Genomic DNA, 27,763 nt, shown 5'->3' with positions numbered 1-27,763 from the left:
GTTTTTAATGGCTGCCATCAAATTGCTCCTGATCCTTCACTATATACCTATAAGTTTTAGAAGTAATTTCACTTAACACTCTAAACAATCCTATTACATTAATGGCTTACAGGCATTTTTTCTTTTTGAATGAAGCCAAAAGGTGTAGGCTTATAAATTAAAACAGCTGTAAAGCATTAAACTGATGCTGTAATACTTTTTATAAGAGTGGCCAGCTGATATACACTAGGGATCAGTGTTTTAGGCAAAGGCTACACAGGCTTAATCAACTGTTACAGCACTAAGAACCAGTGGCATAATCTTGACGTAGTAGTATGTCTCAGTGATTGGGGAGAGCACAGTAATGAGGTATACATAGATTGTTCACACAAAGAAAATGGCTTGCCTATGGCTAAAACAAAATCCAATGAATGAAAAGGGGGCAAAAATCTATTCTATTTAATAAAAGGGATAGGCTCAAATTCAGTTTTAAAATGATTATTTCTAAGATATAGTTAAATATAGGCATTTTTTCTGTTTTGAAAGACAATTTAAGTCCCAAGTTTGGAAAAATAATTTTTTTAATGATATAATTGGTAAAGATTAAACCAAATAGTAATATGCAGTTCTGGGAAGGGTACAAGCTAACGTATTTTTTTTTTCTTAGAAGATAGTTTGGCAGCTGTATTAAAAGCCTTTAAAATGTTTATAGTCTTCAAAACAGCAATTCTACTTTTGGTATTTTTTCTCTAAGAAGCCCAAAAGATTAATGTATAAGAATATTCATCATAGCATATCTTATAAAAGGGAAAAAAATTTTTAACTACATAAAGGTTCACAAAAGGGATTAAATAATAATTACGGTTCTAATCACTGAGAAAAATACTATGCAACAATTAAAAATTATGTTTTAGAAGAACAAACACCAATGAAAATACATTAAGTGAATATATTTAAGAAAAATATGTTAAAAACATTTATGATGACAGCTTTAGGGGAAAATGCATATACCTAGAAAAAACTGGAAGGCTATATACCAATATTTAACAGCATATTAATAGTTTTCTCTGGATGGTGGGGTAAATTTACTTTTTAAAAAATACTTTCTGCATTTTCTAAATTTCCTATAACTTCTATAATCAGAAAACAGCAAAAAAAAGATATATTAGTTGAGATCCACTCTCATCTTTGTATTATTCTTTCTTTTACAATAAGCTTTTTAGTAGATTAGAACCTTATGTTTTCCTAAGATAGCATTTCTTCCCAATAGATACCTTTCTAGTGTCTAGATCACCATTAAGCATCAGAAAAACAATTACACAACCGGCCTCCCCTCCAAAAAATGCTATTTTAAGTCTCGTAACCTATATTTGTATTTAGTTTACAATAGCTATTTGGTTACTGAGCAGGGTGAGATTGTAAAACCTGGGATTTACATATTTACTGTTCAAACAAGGCTCCTGAGATAGTCTACTTTCTAAAATACTCTGTTAAAAATGTTTCTTATTCAACATTAGAACTTAAATATCCTGTTGATAAATTCCCATAGAAACCCAAATCCAAGTATACAGTTAGCATACATTGAAACACAGACACATTATAAAAGATGCAACTCAAACCATTTATCACCTCAAAAAAGATTTTATTTGGGCCTATGTGTGGGTAAAAAGCAGTTAATAGAAAGGTATAAGACAGGAAAGAGATAAAGATGGTCTTTATTTCCAGAGTATGGCTTTGTATATTTATATCCCAAGAAGGACCAATTAAAGGACTAAATTTGTAAAAAATCAAGCCAATAAAGGCTTTCAAAAAAAGAGACATAACAGCTGAAAATTCGGTGTAGTTAATATTGTAGCATATCTTTCAGGCAAATTAGTGGCTTACTAACACCCAGAGACATACCTGGCAGAGCAGTTATGAAATCCCTCTGCAACATAGGTTTAAGATATGAGTTTATGTGTCCATGTTGGTAATGACACATTTGGGATATAAGATGTTCCACAAATTCCACTTGATCAGACTCTGACCACTGTTCAAAATATTTGACACACAATTCCTTTTCCTTCTCATAGCTTGCTGAGAGTTTCCGTTGCTTAGGTACAATCATACTGGAAGTGCCATTGGCAAGTTTTGTCTGCAGAAGGGGGTGGGAGGAGATTAAAAGAAACATATAACAATAAGTATTGAAAATGATGGAAATGTATAATTTTCTGGTCTGGCATGTTATGTTATGTCTTTTTGATGGCACTCACTCTGTTACTCTGTTAGTAATTGGACATTTGTGACAGCAATTACATGGAAAGCCATAGAATTGCCATAGTAGGTTGGTAAATCAAGTATATTGCCAGAAGACTAAGCACCCATTTCCAAAAGTTCACAGTAAGAAATTCTTATTATTTGGAGATATATAGATGAAAACGAATGTAGAGGGCAGGTTAGGTTACTATTACTAGCAGGTAAAAGGTTATTTTGCTTTTTCTTGTATATACTAGTTACCAGATATTTATACAATTACTCTCTCACAACTCATATCAAACAGGAAATTCTCTATGCAAAGAAAGGCCAACAAATATTTTGAGACTCTGGTACCTTTGGAGACAAAACTTAAATAACAGTCACATGCTCAATATACTTTTTTCCCTCTAAAAAAATTTCGGTGCTGCTGTCATTTATAAGCTATAAAGTCTTTTTATTGATTGACCCACTTAATAAATATTTACTGAGAGTCTACAATATATCAAGCACTGTTCCAGGTGCTAGGAATACAACAGTGAACAAAAATGACATGGTCGCTGATAACGAACTTATATTCTAGTGGGGGAGGCAAGTTAAAGCCATAAGCAAATAAGCAGAAAATATAGTGTAGATAGTGCTATGAAGAAAACAGAGCAAGTTAAAGGTGGGGGAAAAAGTATATATTTTTGAGGTAGGTAGAATTCTAAGATGGTCCCCATGGTCCCAGCTCCTGGCAAACACACACCTTCTCTCAGTTATTCAATCAAATACACGTAAAACTGTTCATTGTGAGAAATTTTGCAGATATAAAGAAGGTCCCAAATCAACTGCCCTTAAGATAGGAAGATTACCCAGTAAACACCTGACCTAATCCATGAGCCCTTTACAAACAGAAAGTTTCCACATTCAAGGAATGAGTTCAGTCTCTAGAAGCTGAGAGCAGCCACTGGTTGACAGCCAGTATGAAACAGGGACTGCAGTCCTGCACCACAAGGAACTGAATCTGCCAACAAGAATGAACTAAGAAGAGCATTTTCTTGCAGAGCCTCCAGATGAGAACTCAGCCTGGCTGATACCTTGATGTCAGCTTTTAGGCTGTGCTGGGCTTCTGACCTAAAGAACTGTGAGCTGAGCTAATAGATGGGTATCGTTTTAGTCTGCTAAATTTGTGGTAATTTGTTAGCAGCAGTTAACAAAACAAAAAACACCATACAGTTATTTAAGTCTAAGGGGTCAGAAATGATATCTCTAAAGAGATAACATTTGAACTAAGACCTGAAAGGAATGAGTTAGGAAGACACTTCATTATTTGGAGGGAGAATAATGTAGGCAATAGGAATTTTTGTGAGCAAAAGTCCGGGTGGCAGCATGCTCCATGCAGCTGGACAGAGTGAGCAAGGAGAAATAAAGCTGCAGAAGTAGTCAGAATCAGATCATTTAACTCATGTAGGTGGCGGTAGCCAATTTTAAAAGATGGCCCCAAATAATTCCAGCATATTCTGGATGTAAGTCCTACCCAGAGGTAGAGCTTTTATCCTCTCCTTTGAATCTAGGCTTTGACTAACAGAATGGGGAGAAAGTGACATTTGAGACTTCTGCTTACTTCTTTTTGGAGTTTTGAGCTACCACGTAAGAAATTAAGGCTACCCTAAAGGGAGGCCTGGAGATGAGAAGCTATGCAGATAGAAAGGCTACATGGAGAATCACCTAGAAGCATGATAGTGACATGATTTGACTTACAGTTTAAAAGATTCATTGTTGTGTGAAGAAAAGGATATAGGGGACATGAATGGAAATAAGGAGACTACTTCAGTAGTACACGGAAGAGATACTCTCTTGGACTAGAGTGGTAGCTTTAAAGGTAGTAAGAAATAATTGGAATTCAATATTTTGAAGGCAGAGCCGATTGAATTCACTCACAGATGGGACATGAGATGTGGGGGAAAAAAGAAGAGTCAAGGATGATACTGAAAGCTGGGGATCACAGAGAGAAGATTCAGAAATCAATAGAAACATTTTCGACTCTGAAGAAAGTATAACTTTCTTTAAAGCATAATCTACACAGTAGTACATCTGGATACTTTTCAACGTAATTTGATGGATCTTTGCCATATTTGCCTGAGGTAACCCCAGTTTGAGAGGAAGACCTCTGCTACTATAGAACTCATCCCTGCCAAGACTTATTGAATGTACAACATGCCATAAAATGGTACCAAATTTGAATGATCAACTTCTGCTATTTAAGATACAAGTTTGTCTTATTTTCTAAATGTTAACTCCTATATGCAGGCCTTTTTACAATAAACAGTTGAAAGCATTATTTTCAAGAACGGCATTAGCCATTCTACTTACACTCGAAAGAGCTGACATCTGTAAACTGCAAGCCCTAGTGTGCAGAGCTGGAAATTTCCTAGCATAAAAGCCACTGTTGTCTATGATACAGACCAAAAATGATTAATAAGAATCTTGTTGGACACAGGCCCTCAGGATTTCTGAACTGTTTTTTAGTGTGGATTATTTGCTTGCATCTCAGAAAAGAAAAACTCATGAAATGTGGAATAAGATTTAGGGAGCTAACAAATATTAACAGTAGGTTCACAAGCTTGATCAAATGCCACTTCTGATCACAACAACCAAACCTCCCAATCTACCATCTTTTACATGTTTACCCCTTGTCTTTTAAAAGGTAGAAATGGGCCTGAGTTGGGTGCTATCTAGAAAATTGTTCTCTGGAGAATGACCAGAAATACCAGTAACAGAGAACAATCAGCAAGTTAATGAAAAGCTCCTATTTACACTTTAAACAACCCAGGTGTTTCCATAATCAAGGGGGTCATGCTTTGAGCAGTGACTATCAGACTATTAATAGATAAAACTGTCTGAGGGATTTGCCAATTTGGTTATTCATCCCACCACAGGAGCGAAAGTTCAATCAAGACTTTATGTTTTCTATGATCAAATCATAAATGGGACCTAAAAATATCTGACTATTAGAAATTGGATTACAAAGTATTAAACTGAGAGGTGCATGGATTTACCAACTGTCCATTTGGGTGACTCTAGCTAATACTACATTTTAGTTACCACACTTCAAAACACAGTATTTCCTTGTGAAGTAGAAGGATACACACCTCAGATCCAGGATCGCTTTAAATAAATTACTCTTAATCACTACACCACACTGTATTTTTAAGAGCTTTGGCCCTGGAGGAAAAAGACCCGTCTTCAAATTCTAACTTCTCCATTTATCAGCTGTGTGACATGGAATAAATTACTTTTTCCTGAAGTTTTATTTTTCTGAGTCTCTGTTTCCCTCATCTGTAGAATGAGGATAGTAATAAGACCTATTTCATGAGGTTTTAGTGAGGAACAAATAACATAATCTACAAAAGCACACCAACTGGCACAAAGAAATGCTAAATAAATGATAGCTATCAGTACTATCTCAATGAATTTATGACATTGTTGGAGGTGAACTCTCCCTATATCTACATACACTTTTTTGATGTAATATATATTTTTCTATTTAAATTTCATTTAAGTATAATAAACATGAAAATGTAAATCTTAAGTGTACAAATCGATTAATTTTCATAAGGTGAACATATATATTCATGTTCACAAGGCGAACATATTCATGCACCAAGAGCAAAAACCAGATCATCATGAGTTTTGCAAGCTCTGCATTGTGCCCCTTCTGTCATTAGCCTTCCTAGTAGTTACTATACTCATTTCATTGTATGTTTTTTTAAATACATTTTTAGAAATCATCTGCCAATGAAATTTTACAGTAGCATTTAAAAACATACAAAATATTTAGAAATAAAGTTAACAACATACATGTCAAGACCTTGAAAAATAAAAAACAGATAGAGAACTCATACTGCTGAATTTCAAGACCTAAGAATAAAACAACAGTCATCAAGACAGTGTGGTTTCAGTGTAAGGAAAAATGTGGATCGATGGAACAGAAGAGAGAGTCCAGAAACATACTCACACATTGCTGACTGATTTTCCAGAAAGACTGTGAAGAAAGGACAGTCATTTTCACAAATAGTTTTGAAAGAACTAGATATCTACTTGAAAAACATGAGCCTTGTCCTTTACTTCACACCATACACAAAATTGAACTTGAAGTAGATTCTGGATTTATGCATGACAGCTAAACCTATAAAACTTTTAGAAGAAAACAGAAGGGAGAATTTTGGTGTCCTTGGGACAAGCAAACAGTTCACAGAAAGGACATAAAAGCACAAACTTTTATTTTTAGTAAAAGAAAAAAACTGATAAACTAGCATTTGGCAAATTTTAAAATTCTGGTTTTCTAAAGAAACAAAATAAAAAGGTAAACCACAGATTGGTAGAAAATATTTGCAATATATGTACTTGACAAAGGACTTACATCCAGAATACATAAGGACTCAATAATAAGAATTCAACATACGTCGACTGAGAATAATACAAAGAAAACAAACAAAACTTGTTTTTTAATGGGCTAAAGATTTGAACAATTTACAAAAAAAAAAAATTATGGATAGCCAATAAGGACAAGAAAAGATATTGAACATCAGTCATTAGGAAAAGCAAATTGAAACACAATGAGCTACTACTACACACCGACTAGAATGGCTAAAATTAAAAAGTTTCTAGACCAAGTATTGGCAAGAATGCAAAACAACTGGGTTTCTTGTATGTTGCTGGTGATCATGTCTAATAACACAACCATTTAGGAAAACAGTTTAACAATTTTTAAAATAAATTTAAACATAAACTTACCATATGATCCAGCAATTCCACTGCTAGGTATTTATCCCAAAGAAAATGAAAACATACATACTCTAAGATTTGTACATGAATATTCATAGCTGCTTTATTCATAGTTAGCCCCCAAATGAAACCATCCAAATGTCCATCAAGAAATGAACTAATAAACTGTAATATATGTGAACAACCAACTAGTACTCGACAATAAAAAAGAATGAACGACAGATACCAAAACAACATGAATCTCAAAAACAATTCTCTCAAATGAGAGAAGCCAAATCAAAAGAGTACATACTTTATGATTCTACTTACATGAAACTCTAGGAACAACAAATCTGATCTGTCGTGATAGAAAACAGATCAGCGGTGCCTGGGGCTAAATGTGGGGGTGGGACTGACTTGGTAAAGGTACAAAGTAACTTTCAGGGACAATGAAAATGTTTTATATCTTGAGTGTCATGGTTGGGCAAGTATATATGCCAAAATTCATCAACTGTATACTTAAAATGGATGTACTTTATTGCATATAAATTATAAATTTATCAGGTTGATTTAAAAAAAAAAACAACCTCTTAGAGAATGCCAAAGGATAAATGTCACTGTCATCTTAATTTCATTTGTAACTAAGATGTTACAATTATTAAAAACTGTGGAAGTAAAGGTCATTGCTATTGAGTCTCTTTCCTGTATCGTTCTCCCATACAGATTTTTCTACAAAGGTCTACAGTAAAAGTAAATGCAGCAAAAGCTTTAGTCTACAGTTAAAATAAATTACCAAATTTGAATTTTAGGACCTCTGGAAACCCATAAGGGCACACTGAAAAAGTTCAATTATTAAAAAAAATCAAAAGCTGTATGTTAGAGAGTTTGGGAGAGAGAGTAATAGCTACTAATGGCAGTAGAACTGCTTTGGCTTTCCCCACAAAAGCCTGATGACTAGTATTTAAATGTCTAAGAAAGCTGACAAACCTTAGTTTAATAGTAACTCTTAACTTTGTGCCATCCTGCATATCTATCTGCTCCTCTGTTTTCTGGTTTCAATGAACAGTTAGTTCCAAAACAAAGAAAGGCAAAATAAGCTGTCAGGTGACAAGTACACAAGATGAAAGGAGTTAAGAATTAATACGGGCAACCATGGTGGCTCAGCAGGTAAGAATGTTTGCCTGCCAAGCCTGAGGACCTGGGTTCGGTTCCCAGTGCCTGCCCATGCAAAAAAAAAAAAAAGAATTAATGCGACTGTCCTCCAGCTTAGTCCTCAAAGGCTGAGTGCTAACATTTTCCCCTTGAAAATATTAAATGTGCAACTTTTGAAATTACCATGCATTTCTCTTAAGCTGTAGTGAAGGCCATGAGGAAAAAAATACACCCCTGAAGACACCAACTGGCCTAACCCACTACCACTGCAATATTAAGCATCCATTAAGTCAGCATTGACTGGGACTGGCTAAACTTGGTGTTGAAATGACAAATATTTAGAGTTTGCATGCAAACCTTGCTTTAGTCACAAGGAAGGGTGTGGGTACATAGAGAAAGGAAAATGCTTCAGAGACAGGACACTATTTGGAAATGGGGTATGCAAGGACTAGAGGAAGAAAAGTATTTATGATCAGATGCAAAAACAAAAAAATATTTAAAGATTCTGTTTGGACTTGAGAGGCTTTGAGAAAAGGCTCTGGCATTTAAAACTATGCCTAGACAAAAAGGGATGCAATGATGATGAAAATGAATTTAAGAATAAAGAGGACAAATCAGAGATATGAATGAAGTGGATCTGGTTAGGACGAAGGTAAATCAGAATACAGGGTAATGGAGGATATTATCTGTATTCTAAAACTTCAGTTTCTATATGAGACCATAGGAAAAGATGTTTATTTTGTCCAAAATTTAAACTTTCTGTAGCATAATATCTAATTTAACCTGTCTGGCCAGTTTATTTAAGCAAACTAATTACATGGAATCTAAAATAAGGAACGAGATCTTGTTATTCCATACAGATTAATGTAATACCCTGATACACTCCAGAGTATTTGGGGCAGAAAATAAAGTATTTGCAAAGTCCCCTTGAGGGACTGGGGAAAAATGTGGAGCTACTAAACTTCCCTACCTGGGGAATTCCTGATATTCTCCCAAGCCTTAGGGACTCCCAATTTAATTAGCCAAACCGTTGATCTTGAGGCTTACCCCCAAGGAAACTTATTTCTACAATGGAAAAGCTAAGCCTATTCATAATTATGCCTAAGAGTAACCTTCAAAGAACCTCTTTTGTTGCTCAGATGTGGTCTCTTTCTCTAAGACAACTCTGAAAATAAACTCACTACCCTCCCTTCTACATGGGACATGAATCTATACAAATTTTTCTTGGAAAATTTATTTTTTCAGAAATTTAAGGCCTCCAGATTATTCCTATGCCATATAAACTCTGAAACTGAGAAGTACCAGACTCTCCAAGAACATCAACCAGTTTTATTCCTCTATCACAAAAGGTCAACACCCTTTCCAGCACATAGAAGTTAAAATGGTCATTGCCCAGATATACCTGAAGACTGAGAGAACGATCAGATGAGAAGGAGGAGACTGAGAAATTAAGATTCAGCAAATGATTATTACCAGTGAATCAATACATGGATGTTTCTTTTTATTTTTTAGTGTATTGGAATAGCCAGAAGGAAAGACCTGAAATTGTTTTTATTGTGTGACTACGTGTGCCAGTTTGAATCTGTTCTGTACCCCAGAAAAGCCATGTCCTTTAATCTTCATTCAAAATTGCTGGGTAGGACCTTTTTTATTGTTTCCATGGAGACAAAACCTATGCAACTGTGGGTGGTAACTTTTTTTTTTCCAACTTTTTAAATTGTATAATATAACATACATTCAAAGCAAAGAAAGACAAAAGAAATAGTTTTCAAAGCACTCTTCAACAAGTAGTTACAGGACAGATCCCAGAATCTGTCATGGGCCAACACAGCATCATCTCAGATTTTCCTTCTGCCTGCTCCAGAATATTGGAAGCAGGAAGGAATATGTATTTTTTTATAATCACTTTTTTCTTTTTTTGTGAAAAATAACATATATACAAAAAAATAATAAATCTCAAAGCACAGCACAACAATTAGTTGTGGAACATATTACAGACTTTGGATGAGTTACAATTCCACAATTTTAGGTTTTTACTTCTAGCTGCTCTAAGATACTGGAGACTAAAGGAAATATCAATACAATGATCTAGCAATCATAACAGTTTGTTAAACCCTACCTTCTCTTTATAAGTCCATCATCACCTTTGATCATTCTCCCACTATTTAGGGGTATTTGGGCTATGCCCATCTACCTTTTTCATGTTAGAAAGGCTTTCAATAATAAGGGATTGGGAGACGGAACTAGCTGATGTTCTGGAAAGGTTGGCCCTTCTAGGTTTCAGGACTTATCTGGTCCAGGGATACATCTGGAAGTTGTATGTTTCTGTACCCTAGTGTACGGAACCTTTGTAGACTCTTATATATTGCCCTACATGTTCTTTAGGATTGGCTGGAATGGTTTTGGTTGGGGGTTGGCAAGTTATGATAGGTAGCAATGTCTAACTGAAGTTTGCATAAGAACAACCTCCAAAGTAGCCTCTCGATTCTATTTGAACTTTCTCGGCCACTGATACCTTATTTGTTACACTTCCTTCCCTCTTTTGGTCAGGATGGCATAGTTGGTCCCACGGTGCCAGGGCCAGGCTCATCCCTGGGAGTCATCTCCCATATTACCAGGGAGACTTTCCCCCCTGGATGTCATGTCCCATGTAGGGAGGAGGGCAAGGATTTCACTTGCAGAACTGGGCTTAGAGAAAGTGAGGCCACATCTGAGCAACAAAAGAGGTGCTCTGTAGGTAACACTTAGGCACATGTGGGTGATAACTTTTGATTAGATGGTTTCCATAGAGAACTGTCTCCACCCATTCAAGGTGGAGTTGCTAGTGGAGCCCTTTAAGGGGGAACTAATTTTTGAAAAGAGAACAGACAGAGCCCACACAGCCAGAGATTTGTGGCAATGCATAAGGAAAATACCCCAGGGAAAGCCTTATGAAATGGGAAAAGAAAGCTAGCAGACGTTGCCATGTGCCTTTCCAGCTGACAGGGGTGTTCTAGATCCATTGACCTTTCCTGAAACAAGGTATCTTTCTCTGGATGCCTTAGTTTAGAGATTTTCACAGCCTCAGATCTGTAATTACAACTTAATAAATTCCCCCTTTTAAAAGCCATTCCATATCAGGTATATTACATTCCAGCAGCTTTTACAAACTAAAACACCAGGTGACTATAAAAACTATGTGACCGACAGTCCCTTTATCCAGTGTATGGGTAGGAGAGTAATAAAATAAAGACAGGCATAGGAAAAAAAAAAGTTATATACAAACGGAAAAAAAAAAAGAGAGAGAAAGAGAGAATAAAGTGGACAGGGATTGTGCTGGGAGCAAAGCTTTAGCCTAGGAGGGACAGGTCAAGCATCTGACCAAGGATAGAACTTTAGAGTTATCAATCAACTAACAAAGATATATTGAGTGCCTACTCTGTGCTAGCAGAACTGTGGTGTACCGGCATACAAAAGCTTTCTGCTCTCAAGGAGTTTACCTTCTCTGGGGAGAACAGGTAATAAACCAAAACATGTTAATTTCAGAATCAGTAAGTATTGTGAAGAAAACAAAATAACAATAGGTCATGAACAGTGGAGCCTACTTTAACTGGGATGGTCAAGAAATTACTCTGAAGAAGGTGACATCTGAGCTGAGATCTGAATGATAAGAAAAAAGATTGTGAAAATCTGGGGGGAAGCCTTCCAGACAGAAGGACAGTAAGTTCAAAAATGTGTTCAAGTGAAAGACAGAAAGAAGGTCAGTGTGGTAGCAGCAGAGTGAATGAGGGGGAAAGTGGTGGGAAAAGAGATTATAGAGGTGGCTGGAGCCAGATCATATAAGGTCTTGTGGGCCATGGGAAGGAGCTTGGATTTTTTTTTAGTATAAAGGAGAGCCCTGGAGGTTTTGATGTAGTGGGGTATATGACATCACCTGATTTATGCTTTAGAAATACTTACACTAGCTGCCACCTGGAGAATGGACATCCGCAGTGGTGGTGGCGGTGGTAGTCGGTGGGGGTAGTGGAAAGTAGGCAGAGAGAGATGATTTGCAAGATCAGGAAGACCAATTAGAAGGCTAATAAAATAATCCAGGCAAAAGGTGATCATGGTTAGGATTAGAAGAGGTAGATTAGGAAGTGCTTACAAGAAAGATATGCTCACAAGAAAGGAGAAAGGGCCCATTGAGAGTAATATACCTTGATTATAATACACATTTATTTCAGTGTAATGATTTACTTTTACAGTAGGGCTGATTCTTCAGATATTTAGTCTGGTATATTAACCTGGATGGGGAAAGAATGAAGGTTCTTGCTCCCGTGGCCAGGAGAAATAAGGTAAAACTCTTAAGAGTTTTGAGGGAAAGGGGAAGGTTTTTGAAGGAGGTAGAAACAAGAAGGTTTCTTCAAACAGAGTTGAAGTTAGGAAAAGAACTGGGGTGAAGTGGTCTAGAGTATATTCCAAAGGCTGTTGTCAAACTGTGGTTAAATGAGAATCCAAAAACATCTACTAAAAGCTTTTCCCCCTTGTTGTTTTCCCTTGATTTCTTTGCAGAAGTATCTTTGAAAAGGCAACATCTCAGTTGAATTAAGAGGAAATGGGATTAAGCACATTTTGATTAGGAATAAAAGAGAACTATGTAAGCACATCTAGGGATGGAGATGATAATTCTGTTCTGGCAGGGAGAACAGACCAGCTTCAGAATGCCCAAGGTGCCAGGGTGGAAAAGGATTTCAAGAGAAATTGAGAGAATTTGGTCATAAATTGCACACGTAGTGTAAAAGATAATGCATACTCAAAAGTGGAACCATAACTTTTAATTTTCAATTCTTAAAAAAAATTTATATTCTTGTAATTTTTTTTAATTAATAAAAAAAAATTTATAGCTTTCAGCAGTCAAATAAGTAAACCATTATCTTTTTATTTTTGTGGTGGTGGCAGGGATGAGGGTTCAAATGAAAAAAAGTGGTGGCTCTATGCATAGAATGGGACATCCGTTTCAACAGAAGTAAACATCGCATATCTCAGTGGGATTATTGCATTAATATTTTAACATTTTCTAGTAAATATGATTACATATTAGGTGAACTCATAAATATGTCAGATCTGATTAGTGAGCATGGACGACAGGAAGGAGCAGATTTGTCAGCAGAAGGAAAGTTCACATTATGAATCTGACTGATTTCTAATAACCAACAAGAAAAAGCTTGAAATCACTTCAATTATTTTAAATAAAACTCACTAGGAAATGAACTCATAAATGTCCCAGTATATATGGTTATATAAAGACTAAACATTTACTATTTTTTTCTATTTAGTTGCTATAAGAAAACCATGTATAAATTTTACCAAAACCAAAATGAAACCATTTTGATTATTTCATAACTTTTAGGTGGTCTAAGGGATGGGATAGTTATCTAGCATTTTTAGGTATCAAAACTGAGGCTCTTGTTTCGTTAGTGGGCTCCCTCAGGCAACTTTATAGCTTCCAGGGTGATAGGTTCTTTTGTTCTAAACCAAGAAACATACAGCAGTTTAATTTACTGCTGCATTGTTATAGCTACCAACTACATACACCTCCAAGGCTGGTAAACCCACTGAAGTAGAGAGTGCCACCTTAAAAGGAATTTTGGATGGGTCCTAGTGAAGGGGGGAGAAAAAGGACATAATGTTTAATTATAAGAAATGATTGAAATAGGCACAGACATACCCTGGGTGCCTCTGCACTGCAGCAAGCTCTAAACTTGTTATCGTTAATGGTTTAAATTTCACTGTGCTAATCATTTCAGGACACAAGCCTTTCTTGATAATCTAATGAATTATTCCAACATACTTAACCAAAAAAAAAAAAAAAAAAAAAAAAAATCCTCCATGACAGCACTAATTACAAGACGTTTTCCCAGTGCTTATGTAAAATATGACAGAGCAACAGCTTAGGGAATTGCAGAAAACTGCTTCTAATTTCCACTGAGAAACTGACAAACACCTCTCTTTCATCTCTCCCAGCTCTCAAGTAAGATTTAACTTTCTCATTTAGTTAATTACCGAGTGAGGATCATCATTTCCCCCGATCGGAGCGGCACAGAGCCTTTATCGTGTTAACTTGTGAACTTGATCGATGGCTGCTGCTAAAACTTAATAACTTCACCCCCTGGCAAATTGTAAGATAAATATAATAGGAGAAACTCTGACAGTAAAAACCTGCCAGAAATGAGCGCTGTGTTTATGTTTCTTTGCAGGCAGCAAAAAAAAAAAAAAAAAAAAAAAACCCGACAGCTTATTACTGGCTGCGTGTTACTTATATTTAAAAGACTGCAGGCAGTTAACTTACTATGTACTGTTCAAACTTTGCTCACAAGATGGGAAAAAAGGGGGGAAAGTATCAGTAATACAGACTTGGGGTAGTGAGGAAAGTAGAAAAAAATACGGAGAAAGGCAACTCAAAGGACCAAATATATTGTACAAAACTTTTAAAATGGCATATTCATCATATAAAATGTCCAGTCGGAAAATAAAGGCAGAAAATCCTTCACAATTTTTTCCCTGGACTTCTAAGATGTTGTATGAACTACATCTAGGAGCAAAGGAAGAGAATTTCACGCACTTAAATTTTTTCAATGACCACAGGCCCACGCCTGAAGAATTCAATTAACTGCAGAATTTCTAGATCTCTTTTCAAAAACCCTCACAGCTAGAAAACCATTCACTATACTATTTAACCCTTTCTGAAACAATGAGTATACTATAACTAGGAAATGCATATCTTGGTCTATAATACTTCATCTAGTCTTATATTCACTGCCCACACCTAAACTAGCCAACTGACAAGGAAATCATCTGATGAGTGTTTCTTTCACTCAGACTTGAATATGAACTTGGAATTTTAACATTTAACTGTGGTATCATGATCTACTACAGCATGAATTTTTTGGTTTTTTTTTAATGTTAACATGGTAATTGGTTTATTATTAATATTTAAATGAAAGAATAAATAAATATTTACATTTCCCCAATTTAAAATTCCAATATCGTAAACATCAATAGCTATACCCCTGAACAAAAAGCTCTTTAGAGTCCTCAATAGTTTTGTTTTTTTTCCTTTTTTGAATTGATACCAAATAATTAAGGGTACAATGCTGGTAAATAGTTGCAAATGCTGTAAATTTGTACTCACAACGACTGCTCCAAAACCAATACTTTTTATCACTATATAATGCAATGTAAAAAATGCAAAATTCTATTAAAGTAGGATGTAAAGCTTTTTTTCTGTCTTTCCCTCTATGGCTGTTTTTTTTTAATTGATATATATTATATATTTACATACCATGTAATCAATCAATGTGTACAATCAATGATTCACAATATCATCATATGGTACAGCATGAATTTTACACCTTTGATATCCAACAGTAATATCCAAGAATAATAGAGAAGGTATAATACTGAGGTACGACAACAGTAGAAATGTTTTCCCCCTACCCCCAAAGACAAAGAACAGAGCTGAAAACAAATCTGTATATAAATCGCCAAGTCTGTCAGACTGACCACCCTTGTAGTATAGAAATACCACACACACACAAAACCCAACAACATAAAATATGTACAAAATATGGGGGTGAGAAGAAAAAGTCCTGTGGGACTTCTGAAGTTTAAGCTTACCTTCTAAGACTGTATTTGTTTAACATCTATTATGTGTTAGGACAGCACCAACAGCTGAAGACTTCATGCAACATTCCAAGGTGCCACCATTTTGAAAAGTAAAAGGATTTGGGAAACCAAAGATCAAAACAGCAAATTAAATTCATATTAAAAAAAAAAAAATTCATATTAGAGGTCCAAATCCGATTCATTTGTTTTATTTTCAGTTTTATTAAATAAGGATCTTAGAGGGTAAATCAAGGAGAGATAAGTAGATATTTTAAAAATCTATAATCTATACATTTTAGAAAATACATTTTTGAAAAACATAGAAGCACAAAAAAACAAAAATTTCTCAGAATCAACAAATAAATAATGTTCATATTTTGGTGGGTATATATCTTTTTGGTCTTTTTTCATCTATTAGTCAATTATTTGATGGGGGTGATGGCAGGGGAGGATTCTTTGTCCATAACATCAAACTTATTAGAGCAGGCAAAATCAATCTCCTTTGCAGAATGCCTCAGAGAAGTCAAGATCTACTTCTGGAAGATATAGGTTATTGTGATTGTGGAAAAGGAGCAGAGAGAAGAGGAGGAAGACGAAGAGAGGAAGACAAGGTGAAAAGGAGAGAAGTGGGAAGAGAAGGGAATGAAGTGGAAGTAGGAGGGGGTGGGAACGAAAAGGAAAAGAGAAGGGAAGCATGGAGAAGGGGGAGAGGAAGCATGCAAATAAGAGACTGGGAAAAACTGGAGGTAAGAGACAGGAATGAGAGGGAGTGACAGGATGGGGGAAAAGAAAGTAAGGAGGACTAGGGGGATGAGAAATGATGGAAGAGGGACAGAGGAGGGAGGGGGAGACATGGGGAAAAGGGAGAGAGAAGAGGGGCTGAGGAAGAGATGGGGGAGATGGCAGTAAATAGAGGGAGGGGGAGCTGATGGGGAGAGATAGGGGGGAAAGATGAATATAATCAAATGCAAAAGGGACCCAACATTAGCAGTACACCTGTTCTAAGAGAGGCACTAAGCTTGTTGGACAAATAGGTCTTCAATACTGCAAACAATAAACACCAAGGGGGAGAGGAGATGAAAAACCATTTTCCTAAACTACTACTAAATGTTTCAGGCAGAGTAATAAAGTTTAATTGTCTGGATTCTGGTTACTTTTTCTGCATAACTTCCTCAGATAGAAACTGCGTATCTGGATGTTAATGAATTTTAAATGAATGTTAATATTACCAAAATAGAATTTCTGTGATGGAGAACGTTTAACTAAGAATCTTCTCAACTTGCCCTTCACACCTTCCTTTTATTTATCACCAGAAAATTAACTTCTACCATAAATAATACGGAACAATGGAGACTTGGTTGCCGGAGGAAAATACAGAAACACACTTAAACTAAACTAAAAAGCACTGAGGAAATGATAGTCCATTTTAAATAAAGAAAGCAACCTACCCTTTCCCTTTTTGTACTTGAACCAATCCATACATTCCTGTGTCCTATAAAAAAAGTCTTAATGTTTGGTAATAAAACTTGAAGAAAGCATCTGAGAAGCTTTATCTAAAACCTGGATTAGGAAAAAAGAAGGTTTTTTTGGATAGGATCTCAGGAAGCCAACTCAGCTTTCTAGAAGAAATTCAACTCTTTCCAAATGCTTGTTAATGCATGTTAAATGCAGCAAGAAATAATCCTATGAGGCAGCAGCACAGGCCTCTCTTAGCTGCAGTGAGCAAAGTAAATGACTTGTAACTTCTGGAAGTCTTGGCTATCTGCAGGTAAAACTTTAATAACCCTTGGAACACCAAGGGACTAAAGACATTTCTCTCTGGAATACTTGGGTAATTGTTTTCTTAATTTATCCAGGAAAAACTTAGTTTGGATGCAGCATCTGTTTTTTTTAGCAGAGGTGATCAGAATAACTTGCTTAGATTCACATAAATTAGTAAAGGAGTCACATAAGTTAGTAAAGGTAAAGGAGTTCAGACTAAATTTCAAAATGCAGTTTATAAACAGTGCAGTCTTTCAAAAATGAAATCGTGGACTTTCCTCTTTTTCAGACAATGAAGCCCCAAGTCAATGACTAGACTGAATGTAGAACACCATTGCTGCTTTGCATAGATGGATAAATAGCCAAAGAGGTACATGAGTACCAAGACCACAAGTGCCAGCCTTGCGGAAGCCAGTGCCCACTGCCGCAGTCACCAGTCTGCAGCCACGGCCAACCCTACCCTGTCCTATGACATCGCCATCAATGGCAAGTCCTTGGGCCGTGTCTACTTCGAGCTGTTTGCAGACTAAGTCCCAAAGACAGCAGAAAATTTTCATGCTCTGAGCACTGAGGAGAAAGGATTTGGTTATAAGGGTTCCTACTTTCACAGAATTATTCCTGGATTTATGTGCCAGGGTGGTGACTTCACACACTATAACAGCATTGGTGGCAAGTCCATCTACAGGGACAAGTTTGATGATGAGAACTTCATCCTGCAGCATATAGGTCCTGGCATCTTGTCCACGGTCAACGCTGGACCCAACACAAATAGTTTCAGTTTTTCATCTGCACTCCTAAGACTGGGTGGCTGGATGGCAAGGCACGTGGTCTCTGGCAAGGTAAAAGAGGGTATGCATACTGTAGAAGCCATGGAGCACTTTGAGTCCAGGAATGGCAAGACCAGCAAGAATATCACCATTGCCAATTGTGGACAAATCTAATACATTTGATTTGTGTTTTTTCTTAACCACCAGACCATTCCTTCTGTAGCTCAGGAAAGCGTCCCACCTGACACTTGGTCTGCCTCAGTATTCTATCATTGTGCTCTCACAGCAGTTCTTTGGGTTCTACATTATCCTCCCCTTCCAAGTCTAGTTGGATTATATCGTTAAGTTTATGATCATGAAACAAAAACTTAACCAAAAGAAAAAGACCACAAGTGCCACACTGAAGATAGTTCGAACATTATCCTGAAGGAACCTTTAGAACTCATGTTTATGTAACAAAATATCATAAAAAATAATCATCATGGGCGGGCCACGGTGGCTCAGCAGGTAAGAGTGCTTGCCTGCCATGCCCGAGGACCCGGGTTCGATTCCCGGTGCCTGCCCATGTAAAAAAAATAAAAATAATAATAATCATCATCATCATCATCATGATTTGGTGTTGGTTCTATCCCAGCTCTACCATAAACTTAGTTTGTGATCTTGGGTAAGTTACTTAACTTCTTTAGGCCTCAATTTCCTCATTTCTTAAATGGTGGTAATTATAGTACTTATCTGGAAGGGTTTATGTGAGGATAAATTAAAATAACACATGTAAAAGTATTTAGAAGAATTTCTGGCATACAGGTGGGCATTACCTGCCATGATTTTAACTAGAGATGATTGTAATGTACATAGATCCTGGTTATAATTTGCTTAACACTTTATAAGACACAATCTTCTTTGCTTTTATAATTTAATGTCTAGAAACCTTCACATTCAAAGTAGATTTTAAACTCTTGGAGGATGGAAATTATGGCATAAGTTTTTTTGTATCTACATGTAGCAGTTCAAAAATATTTGCTGGACTGAGCTGTTAATCCAAATTAATATAAGGGATAGATGTTGCTTTTTTTGGGAGTGTGGTATAAAATTTCTTGTGCTGTAAACACATTTGATATTCTTTTCTCTCACCAAAAAGGACACTATCACTAAATTAAGGGTTTGCCCACAGGTACTCTAATTTGGCCAACTTTAATCCATTGTTTTCTAAGATTAGTTTCAACATTTTTATGTAAGAAAATATGTAAAATATCACTATGCAAATATTACTATACTAACACTAATATCTCCATTACATTTAACAATTGGAGAAGATATAAAAGAGAAAAACAAAGAACTCAAAATACTATCTACTATACGGAATAAAGACATTGGCACACTGATATTTCTTCAATATTCAGAGCTATTATCAAAAAATATTCCCATAATACTCAAATTTACCAAAGGAAGGAGGGAAAATTATCAGAATGGTGACATGGTTCTCAGTACCTAACTTTAATTTTTAAAATTCACTTTACCAGCTGTCACCAAAAGAGCCAATTTCTTGTAGGCTATAGAGCATATTGAGCTTCCTTCTGAGTTTCTACTTTGTTTCAGCAAAGAAATCCAGACTAAAATCCTGGCTGCCATCCTTCTGTATCTCAGGAGAGTGGTTTTCTCTCAAAAACTGGCAGAAAAACTCTACTACCTTGTAATTTTATCTGAAGGTCATTTACATTTTCCTGACATGAGCACCACTTTTATGGGGTTTCAAAGACAAGACACTGTAGACTGTGCATCTTTCTGACAAAAGACCCTGAATTTTAAGGGTCACAAAATTTCTTTCTTTCAGAATGGGACAAATTCTCACCAGAGGTTTTGTGTATATGTAAGGTGGGAGTAGAGTACAAATAAGAATGCGAAAATCACGAAGACAGTTGCCTCCATAGTGTTTAAGTACTTGATTTAGATATAGGACTCACATCCTTTTTTTGAAGAACTTAACCTTTTCTATAAAGACATTTTCTGGTTTACTTTCTGTGCCAGTTTGAAAGGATTATGTAGCCTAGAAAAGCCTGTTTTAATCTTGATCCATCTTGCTGAGGCAGCTGTTTCTTTTAATTCCTATTCAGCACTGCAAATCGGAAATTTGATTAGATTATCTCCACAGAGATGTCATGCCCAATTATGGGTATTAACCTTTGATTAGAGGGAGATGTGACTCCACCCACTCCAAGGTGGGCCTTGATTAGTTTACTGGAATCCTTTTAAAAAGGAGACATTTTGGAGAGAGCCACGAGAACCATGAGAGCAGCCAGAGACCTTTGAAGATGAAGAAAACATCCCCGGGGGAGCTTCATGAAACAAGAAGCCTGGAGAGAAAGCTAGCAGATATCACCATGTTCACACGGTGAAGGCACACGGCCTTCCCAGCTGACAGAGAAACCCTGAACTTCATTGGCTTTTCTTGAGTAAAGGTAAACAGCCACTTGTTGGTGCCTTAATTTGGACATTTTTATAGACTTGCTTTAATTGGGACATTTTCATGGCTTTAGAACTGTAAATTTACAAGTTATTAAATTCCCCCTTTTAAAACACATTCTGTTTCTGAACAGAATTGCATTCCAGCAGAGCAAATTAGAACACTCTTCAATCTTTTTACCTCACCTGGGTGTGGCTGAAGTTCACATAGAGCACTATAAATATGAAACTCAAGGATAACAACCCTTTTCCATGAAATTTTTCTGTCTCCAACTTTCTGCAGTTACTCTATTTTCCGTTTAGGGACTATATTTGAAATATGATGCTTTGGAAACAAACAATTCATGAAAAAGTGAAGCAGCATGATGTAAAAGAGATTTAGGCCCAATCCTCTTACTATGTGTGGTAGTTAGGTTCAGGTGTCAACTTGGCCAGGTGAAGGTGTCTAGTTCTATTGCTGTGGACTTGAGACAATGGCATGTGAACCTCATCCATTTCTGATTACATCTACAGTCAGCTAGGAGGTGTGCCTGCTGCAATGAATGATGTTTGATTTAAATGGTTGGTGCTTAAATGAGAGAGCTTAACGTAGCACAGTCCAAGCAGCTCAGCGTGTCTCATCTCAGCACTTGCAGCTCAGCCCAGGCCTTTGGAGATGCAGAAAGGAATCACCCTGGGGAAAGTTGTTGGAACCCAGAGGCCTGGAGAAAAGGCCAGCAGAGATCACCTTGTGCCTTTGTGCATAAGAAAGAACCTCAGTTGAAAGTTGCTGCCTTTTCTCCAAAGAACTATATGTTTGTAACAAAATAAGTCCCCCTTTATTAACAGCCAATCTATCTCTGGTGTATTGCATTCTGGCAGCTAGCAAACTAGAACACTATGTGACTTTGGGCAAAACTGACTGCCTGGAATCTCATCTGTAAATGAGTGGGTGGTCTCTGAGTAATCCAAGGCTCTATCTGGCTCTTATATTTTGAGTCTATGATTCAGTTTCATAGTAAATTAAAATAGACCTGAATACATTTTAAAACATAGATTCATTCTTCATATTTCTGAACTAAAACCCAACACAATACAATTTCAGTATATACCTCAAATAAAATCAGAAATATTTTTCATAATATTATTTGGGCAAACAACATATTCTATAATCCCAAGAAGTTAAACTTTTTGCAACAACTGAGTTTTTATTGCAAAGAAATGCTATCATGAAGTGAAAGCAGTTCACTAATGGGTATATAAGCAATATTTAACTCTACTAAAGGTGAACATGACTGAAAGGGGTTGTATAGACCCATGTGTTCCACTGATTTACACTACAAATATAAATAAGTTCTTGCATGAACTACTCCAAAGGTATTAATCTTGTACAAAGAGTGTTTAAGTTCAGGGTATAGTGGGAAAACTGCTATTGCAGGCTATGGGCTATGTTTAACAGGAAAACATCAACAATACCACAACAATGCTAGGGGTAAATAAGAGGGAGGGACAAGAATTAAGGGGAGATTTGGATTTTCTATTTGGTAAGGGTGTATCTATTGGTTATCTTTCTCTTGGGAACAATAAAATTATCTAAAATTAAGAGTGCTGATGGACTGTTGACTTTGGACATTATACTTGATGCCCCATGAATGGAGGTGGCTGAAGGATGCACTGACTGAGAAGTAGATTGCCGAACAATGATATATACATATGATTGAATATTGTGCTGCTACAAAAAGGAATGAAGTTGTGAGGCATACAACATTGTGAATGAACCTGTGGGACATTTGGTGAGGCAGAATTAGCTGGAAACAAATTAATAAATATTGTATGGTCTCATTTAGAAAATACTTATAAGAAAACGGGCTTAGATAGTAAGCTCTTTTACAAGTCACCTTCGGTCCAGAGCAGTGATTGTTGTTTCTGGAATTTCAGAGGCTGTTTATATATGTATAGCCTGGTATCTAGAGATAAGAATGAAGTTGATCAGGTCGGCATTAAGGCAATTCAGAATACAGGGGTAAAGGAGACACTGTCTATATTTTGGAACCTCAACTATTCTTTGAGACCAAAGGAAGAAATGTTTATTTTGTTGAGAACCAAAGTTTCTTGTAGCACATGATCTAACTCAACCTGTTTGGATAGTTCATTTAAACAATCCAAACACATGGAGCCCATAATAAGAATGAAGGCCTTGAATCCTGTATAGCTTAATGTAATGCCTGGATATATCCCAGAGTATATTAAGCAGATAATCAAAAAGTATTGGCAAAGTCCCTTGAGGGATGGGAGATAAATATGGAACTATTAAACTTTACCACCGGGAGATCATACACTGTGTCAAACACTAGGGATATCCAAATCAATAGGCCAAGACCTTGATCTTGAGGCTTGCTCTTATGAAGCTTATGCATGTAGCGGAGAAACTTAGCCTACCTATAGGTATGCCTAAGACTTACTTCAGGAGAACCTCTTTTGTTGCTCAGATGTGGCCTCTCTCTCTAAGCCCAAGTCTGCAAGTGAAATCATTGCCCTCCTTCCTACACGGGACATGACATTCAGGGGTGAAAGTCTCCCTGGTAGCATGGGAAATGAGTCTTAGGAATGAGTCTGACCCTGACTCCAGGGGATCAACAATGCCATCCTGACCAAAAGGAAGGAAAGAAGTGTAACAAATAAGGTATCAGTGGCTGAGAGAGTTCAAATAGAGTTGAGAGGCTACTCTGGAGGTCACCTTCACACAAGCTTCAGTTAGACATTGCTACCTATATAGCTATATATAGCTTGACAAACCCCAAGGAAAACCATTTCTGCCAATCATAAAGAACACCTAGGATTCTTCAAAGGTTCCCTGCACTAGGGTAACTTTCCAGAAACCTACAACCTCCAGATGGGTCCCTGGACCAGATAAGTTATGAAATGCAGAAGGGCCAACCTCTCCAGAACATCAGCTAGTTCCATCCCCCATCCCATATTATCAACAGTCCCTTCCAACATGAAAAGTTTAGAATGGGCATAGTCCAAATACCCCTAAAGAGTGGGAGAAAGATCAAAGGTGATGGTAGAGTTATACAGAGAAGGTAGGGTTTAACAAATGAGTATGATTGCTGAATCATTAGATTTTATTTTAGTCTCTAGTGTCTTAGAGCAGCTAGAAGGACAAATCTAAAATTGTGGAATTGTAACCCATATCAGTCTCTGAAATCCATTCTACAACTAATTGTTGAAATGTATTGCTTTTTTGGTGTATATGTTATTTTTCACAAAAAAGGAAAAAAAAGTCAATTATGGTGATAAATGTCCAGCTATATAAAAAAATAAATGACTAAAAATCTTAATAGAAAAAAGAGAAATGGTAGCATTCTGTATGATACACAGGTAACATATTCTCTGACTCTCTGTGTTTAAAATATTCCATAATTAATTAAAAAATTTTTGTTTTAACCTTCCCCAGGGCTGACACTAGGATCTGAAGCCATAATAATGCCTTCCTGAAATATTTCTGTATCTCAATATGCCTCATCTTTCATGTTTACTCTTGATTATCTATCTATCTCTCCCCTTAGTTTTCATTATTTAAAGTTATTTTGAAGGAAAGGTTTTCTAGAGAATTGTCAATGTATACATACATCTATCTGTAATCCTTTACTTCACACGGAAGCACAATTATATCAATTCAATAAACTAAACTGTCTAAATTTATTTAGTGCCAAATCAAAGTAGTAGGTCTTTATGAAGAGTTGGAAAATAGATACGACAAGTCTACTGGTATTCTCAATGTTTTATCTAGATGATGGTGGTCAAGATCACATGGCTGCTGTTTTCTGTCAGTTTCTAATTTTCAGCATTACAGCCCAAAGTTTGCTGTATCATGGAGACCTTTTCCTTTCAGATTCCAAATGCTATCAAGTGCCCTCAGGGTCAAGATAGCATATTAGCTACTAGAATAAATAAATGCATATAGAAATGAAGTGGGCCTGAATTTCTATATGAAAAATGAAATTTCTTTGGAACTTACAGAATTTGTGGCATCATCTTCCATGATGATAGCATTTTTAAAATAGTGAGCAATCTAGTAAGGATAAAACCAAGGAGTCTGGGAATTAGTTATGGAGTAGGTAAAATAAATTATTTTAAAAGGTCAAACCCTACGCCTGCCACATAAAAGCTATGTAGATACCGATGCAGTAATAACACTGAATGTTAATGGATTAAACTCTCCAATCAAAAGACATAGTCTGGCAGAATGGATTAAAAAACAGGACCCATCTATATGCTGTCTCTACTCAAAGGACATGAGGCCAAGGACACAAATGGACATTTACACACCAATGTTTATAGCAGCATTATTAACAATTACCAAGAGATGAAAACAGCCAAAATGTCCATCAACAGACAGTTGACTAAACAAACTGTGACATTTACATAAGATGGAATATTATGCAGCTGTAAGACAGAATAAAGTTACAAAGTATGTACAACATGAATGGACCTTAAGGACATTATGTTGAGTGTGATTAGCCAGAAACAAAAGGACAAATACTGTATGGTCTCACTGATATGAACTGACATTAGTGAATAAACTTGGAATATTTCCTTGGTAACAGAGACCATCAGGAGATAGAAATAGGGTGAGATATTGGGTAATTGGAGCTGAAGGGATACAGATTGTGCAACAGGACTGAATATAAAAACTCAGAAATGGACAGCACAATACTACCTAACTGTAATGTAATTATGTTAAAACACTGAAAAACACTGAATGAAGCTGCATGTGAGAATGATAGAGGGAGGAGGGCTGAGGACATAAATGAAATCAGAAAGAAAGATAGATGGTAAAGATCGAGATGGTATAATCTAGGAATGCCTAGAGTGTATAATAATAGTGAAATGTACAATGTACAAATTTTTAAAATGTTTTTGCATGAGGAAGAACAAAGGAATGTCATTATTGCAGGGTGCTGAAAATAGATGATAATTAATACTTTAAAATGTCACCTTATGTGTGAGACTAAAGCAAAAAATGTTTATTTGTTACAAAATTTATATTTTGACTAGAGCATTTCCTAATATAACTCGTGTAGATAGTTTGACTGAATGTCATAAGTACTTGGAATCTCAGGTAGGACATGAGATTTTGTTGGTTTGTCCAGAGTGATGCCCTGATGAATCCCAGAGTGATTTGATCAGTGACTGGAAAAGTATTTGCAAGCCCCCTTCGGGGAATGGTGAGAGTGGGGAGAAATTCAACTTCCGCAAGCTGAATTCTTGATATTCTCACAAGCAGTGTGGACAACCAAAGCTATAGGCTGAGCCCCCAGTCTTGGAGTTTGTTCATATGAAACTTAACCCCACAAAGGATAGCTCAAGTCTACTTAAAATTTAGGCCTAAGAGTCACCCTCAAGAGAGCCTCTTTTGTTGCTCAGATGTGGCCCCTCTCTCCAGCCAACATGACGAGCAGTCTCACCACCCTCCCCCTCTCTGCGTGGGACATGACTCCCAGGGGTGTGGACCTTCCTGGCAACGTGGGACAGAGATCCTGGAATGAGCTGAGATGCAGCATCAAGGGACTGAGAAAAACCCTAGAATGAGCTGAGAATTAACATCAAGGGATTGAGAGAACCTTCTCGACCAAAGGGGGAAGAGTGAAATGAGACTAAGTGCCAATGGCTGAGAGATTCCAAACAGAGTTGAGAGGTTATCCTGGAGGTTATTCTTATGCATTAAGTAGATATCACCTTGTTGTTCAAGATGTAGCGGAGAGGCTGGAGGGAACTGCCTGAAAATGTAGAGCTGTGTTCCAGTAGCCATGTTTCTTGATGATGACTGAACAATGATAGAGCTTTCACAATGAGACTCTGTGAATGTGAAAACCTTGTGTCTGATGCTCCTTTTAGCTACTATATCAACAGAAGAGTAGAACATATGGAATAAAAATAAATAATAGGGGGAATAAATGTTAAAATAAATTTAGTTTGAAATGCTAGTGGTAAATGAAAGCGAGGGGTAAGGGGTATGGTATGTATAATCTTTTTTTTTCTCTGTTATCGTTTTATTACTTTTTCTGTTGTCTTTTTATTTCTTTTTCTAAATCGATGCAAATGTTCTAAGAAATGATGACTATGCAACTATGTGATGATATTAAGAATTACTGATTGTATATGTAGAATGGAATGATATCTTAATGTTTTGTATGTTAATTTTTTTAATTAATAAAAAAGTTAAAAAAAAAGCTATGGAGACTTAAGCAAGTTAGTTACCCTCTTTAAGCCTCAATTTTTTTCACAGGCAAAGGGAAATAATATCACCTATTTCATGAGGTTGTTTTATTATGTATATAAAAGGCTCAGCACAGAGCCTAGTATATAAATGCTCAACAAACATGGCTATTAATGTTTTCTAGTACCTAGAAACCATCTCAACAATTCAGGCTGTATGAGTAACCTGTGCAAAAAACTTTAAACTCTATACTGAACTTTAGACTCTGAATTTTCCCCTTCCCAGAAAGGGCAAATATGAATTAAAATGTTTTTTTAATTATGCTAATTAGTCTGGCTGCCCTTAGTTGATATGATTGAAGACAGAACTGTGAAGAAAAGGGATAAAAGTGAAGATGTGATTTAGACTTAAGAGCTTGGGCTAACAAGCTCTGGGCAAAAAAACTACAATTTAGGGAATTTCTTTTGTACAAAGTTATCTCACTTAAAAAAATATATTGAGGTCTTTTTATATACTGAGGACCTTCTATGCACAAATGCTATCTAGGAAATGCAAAGGTCACACAAGGTGGTAAATACTGGCAAGGTGATTAAAAAATTTCTATGGAAATACAAAGAGCCAAGAACAACCAAAGTTATCTTGATGAACAACAAAGCTGGCTGACTACTTACTACCAGATTTCAAAATTTTGACAAAACAATACAAAGTAAGACAATGAGGTCCTGGCACATGGATAGATTTGCTGACAGATGCAACAGAAACAAACCTATACACATATGGCCATGTAGATTAATGACAGCAGAAACAAGGCACTGCAGTGGGAAACCACATTTCA

The 27,763-nt window shown here is 36.4% G+C and overlaps 1 protein-coding gene and 1 pseudogene across 24 annotated transcripts in view; one reads left to right on the top strand and one right to left on the bottom strand.

The window, feature by feature from the left end:
- Positions 1-27,763, bottom strand: part of BTRC (beta-transducin repeat containing E3 ubiquitin protein ligase) — a 265,091-nt gene that overhangs the window by 44,469 nt on the left and 192,859 nt on the right. For 23 of the 24 annotated variants that reach the window (XM_077125783.1, XM_077125773.1, XM_077125785.1 and 20 more), the window contains one exon: positions 1,882-2,113. In XM_077125783.1, coding sequence (XP_076981898.1) covers positions 1,882-2,113 — 232 coding nt within the window. Of the gene's footprint in view, positions 1-1,881; positions 2,114-7,290; positions 7,341-27,763 lie in introns of those variants that run through there. The other variant, XM_077125794.1, reaches the window with a different exon arrangement.
- Positions 17,874-18,440, top strand: LOC143654563 (peptidyl-prolyl cis-trans isomerase A pseudogene; annotated as a pseudogene).

The sequence above is a fragment of the Tamandua tetradactyla genome, chromosome 13 (genome assembly GCF_023851605.1).
Source record: "Tamandua tetradactyla isolate mTamTet1 chromosome 13, mTamTet1.pri, whole genome shotgun sequence".
Classification (NCBI taxonomy): domain Eukaryota; kingdom Metazoa; phylum Chordata; class Mammalia; order Pilosa; family Myrmecophagidae; genus Tamandua; species Tamandua tetradactyla.
Note: the sequence above shows the minus strand (reverse complement) of the source record. Positions and strands in the feature narration are given on the sequence as shown.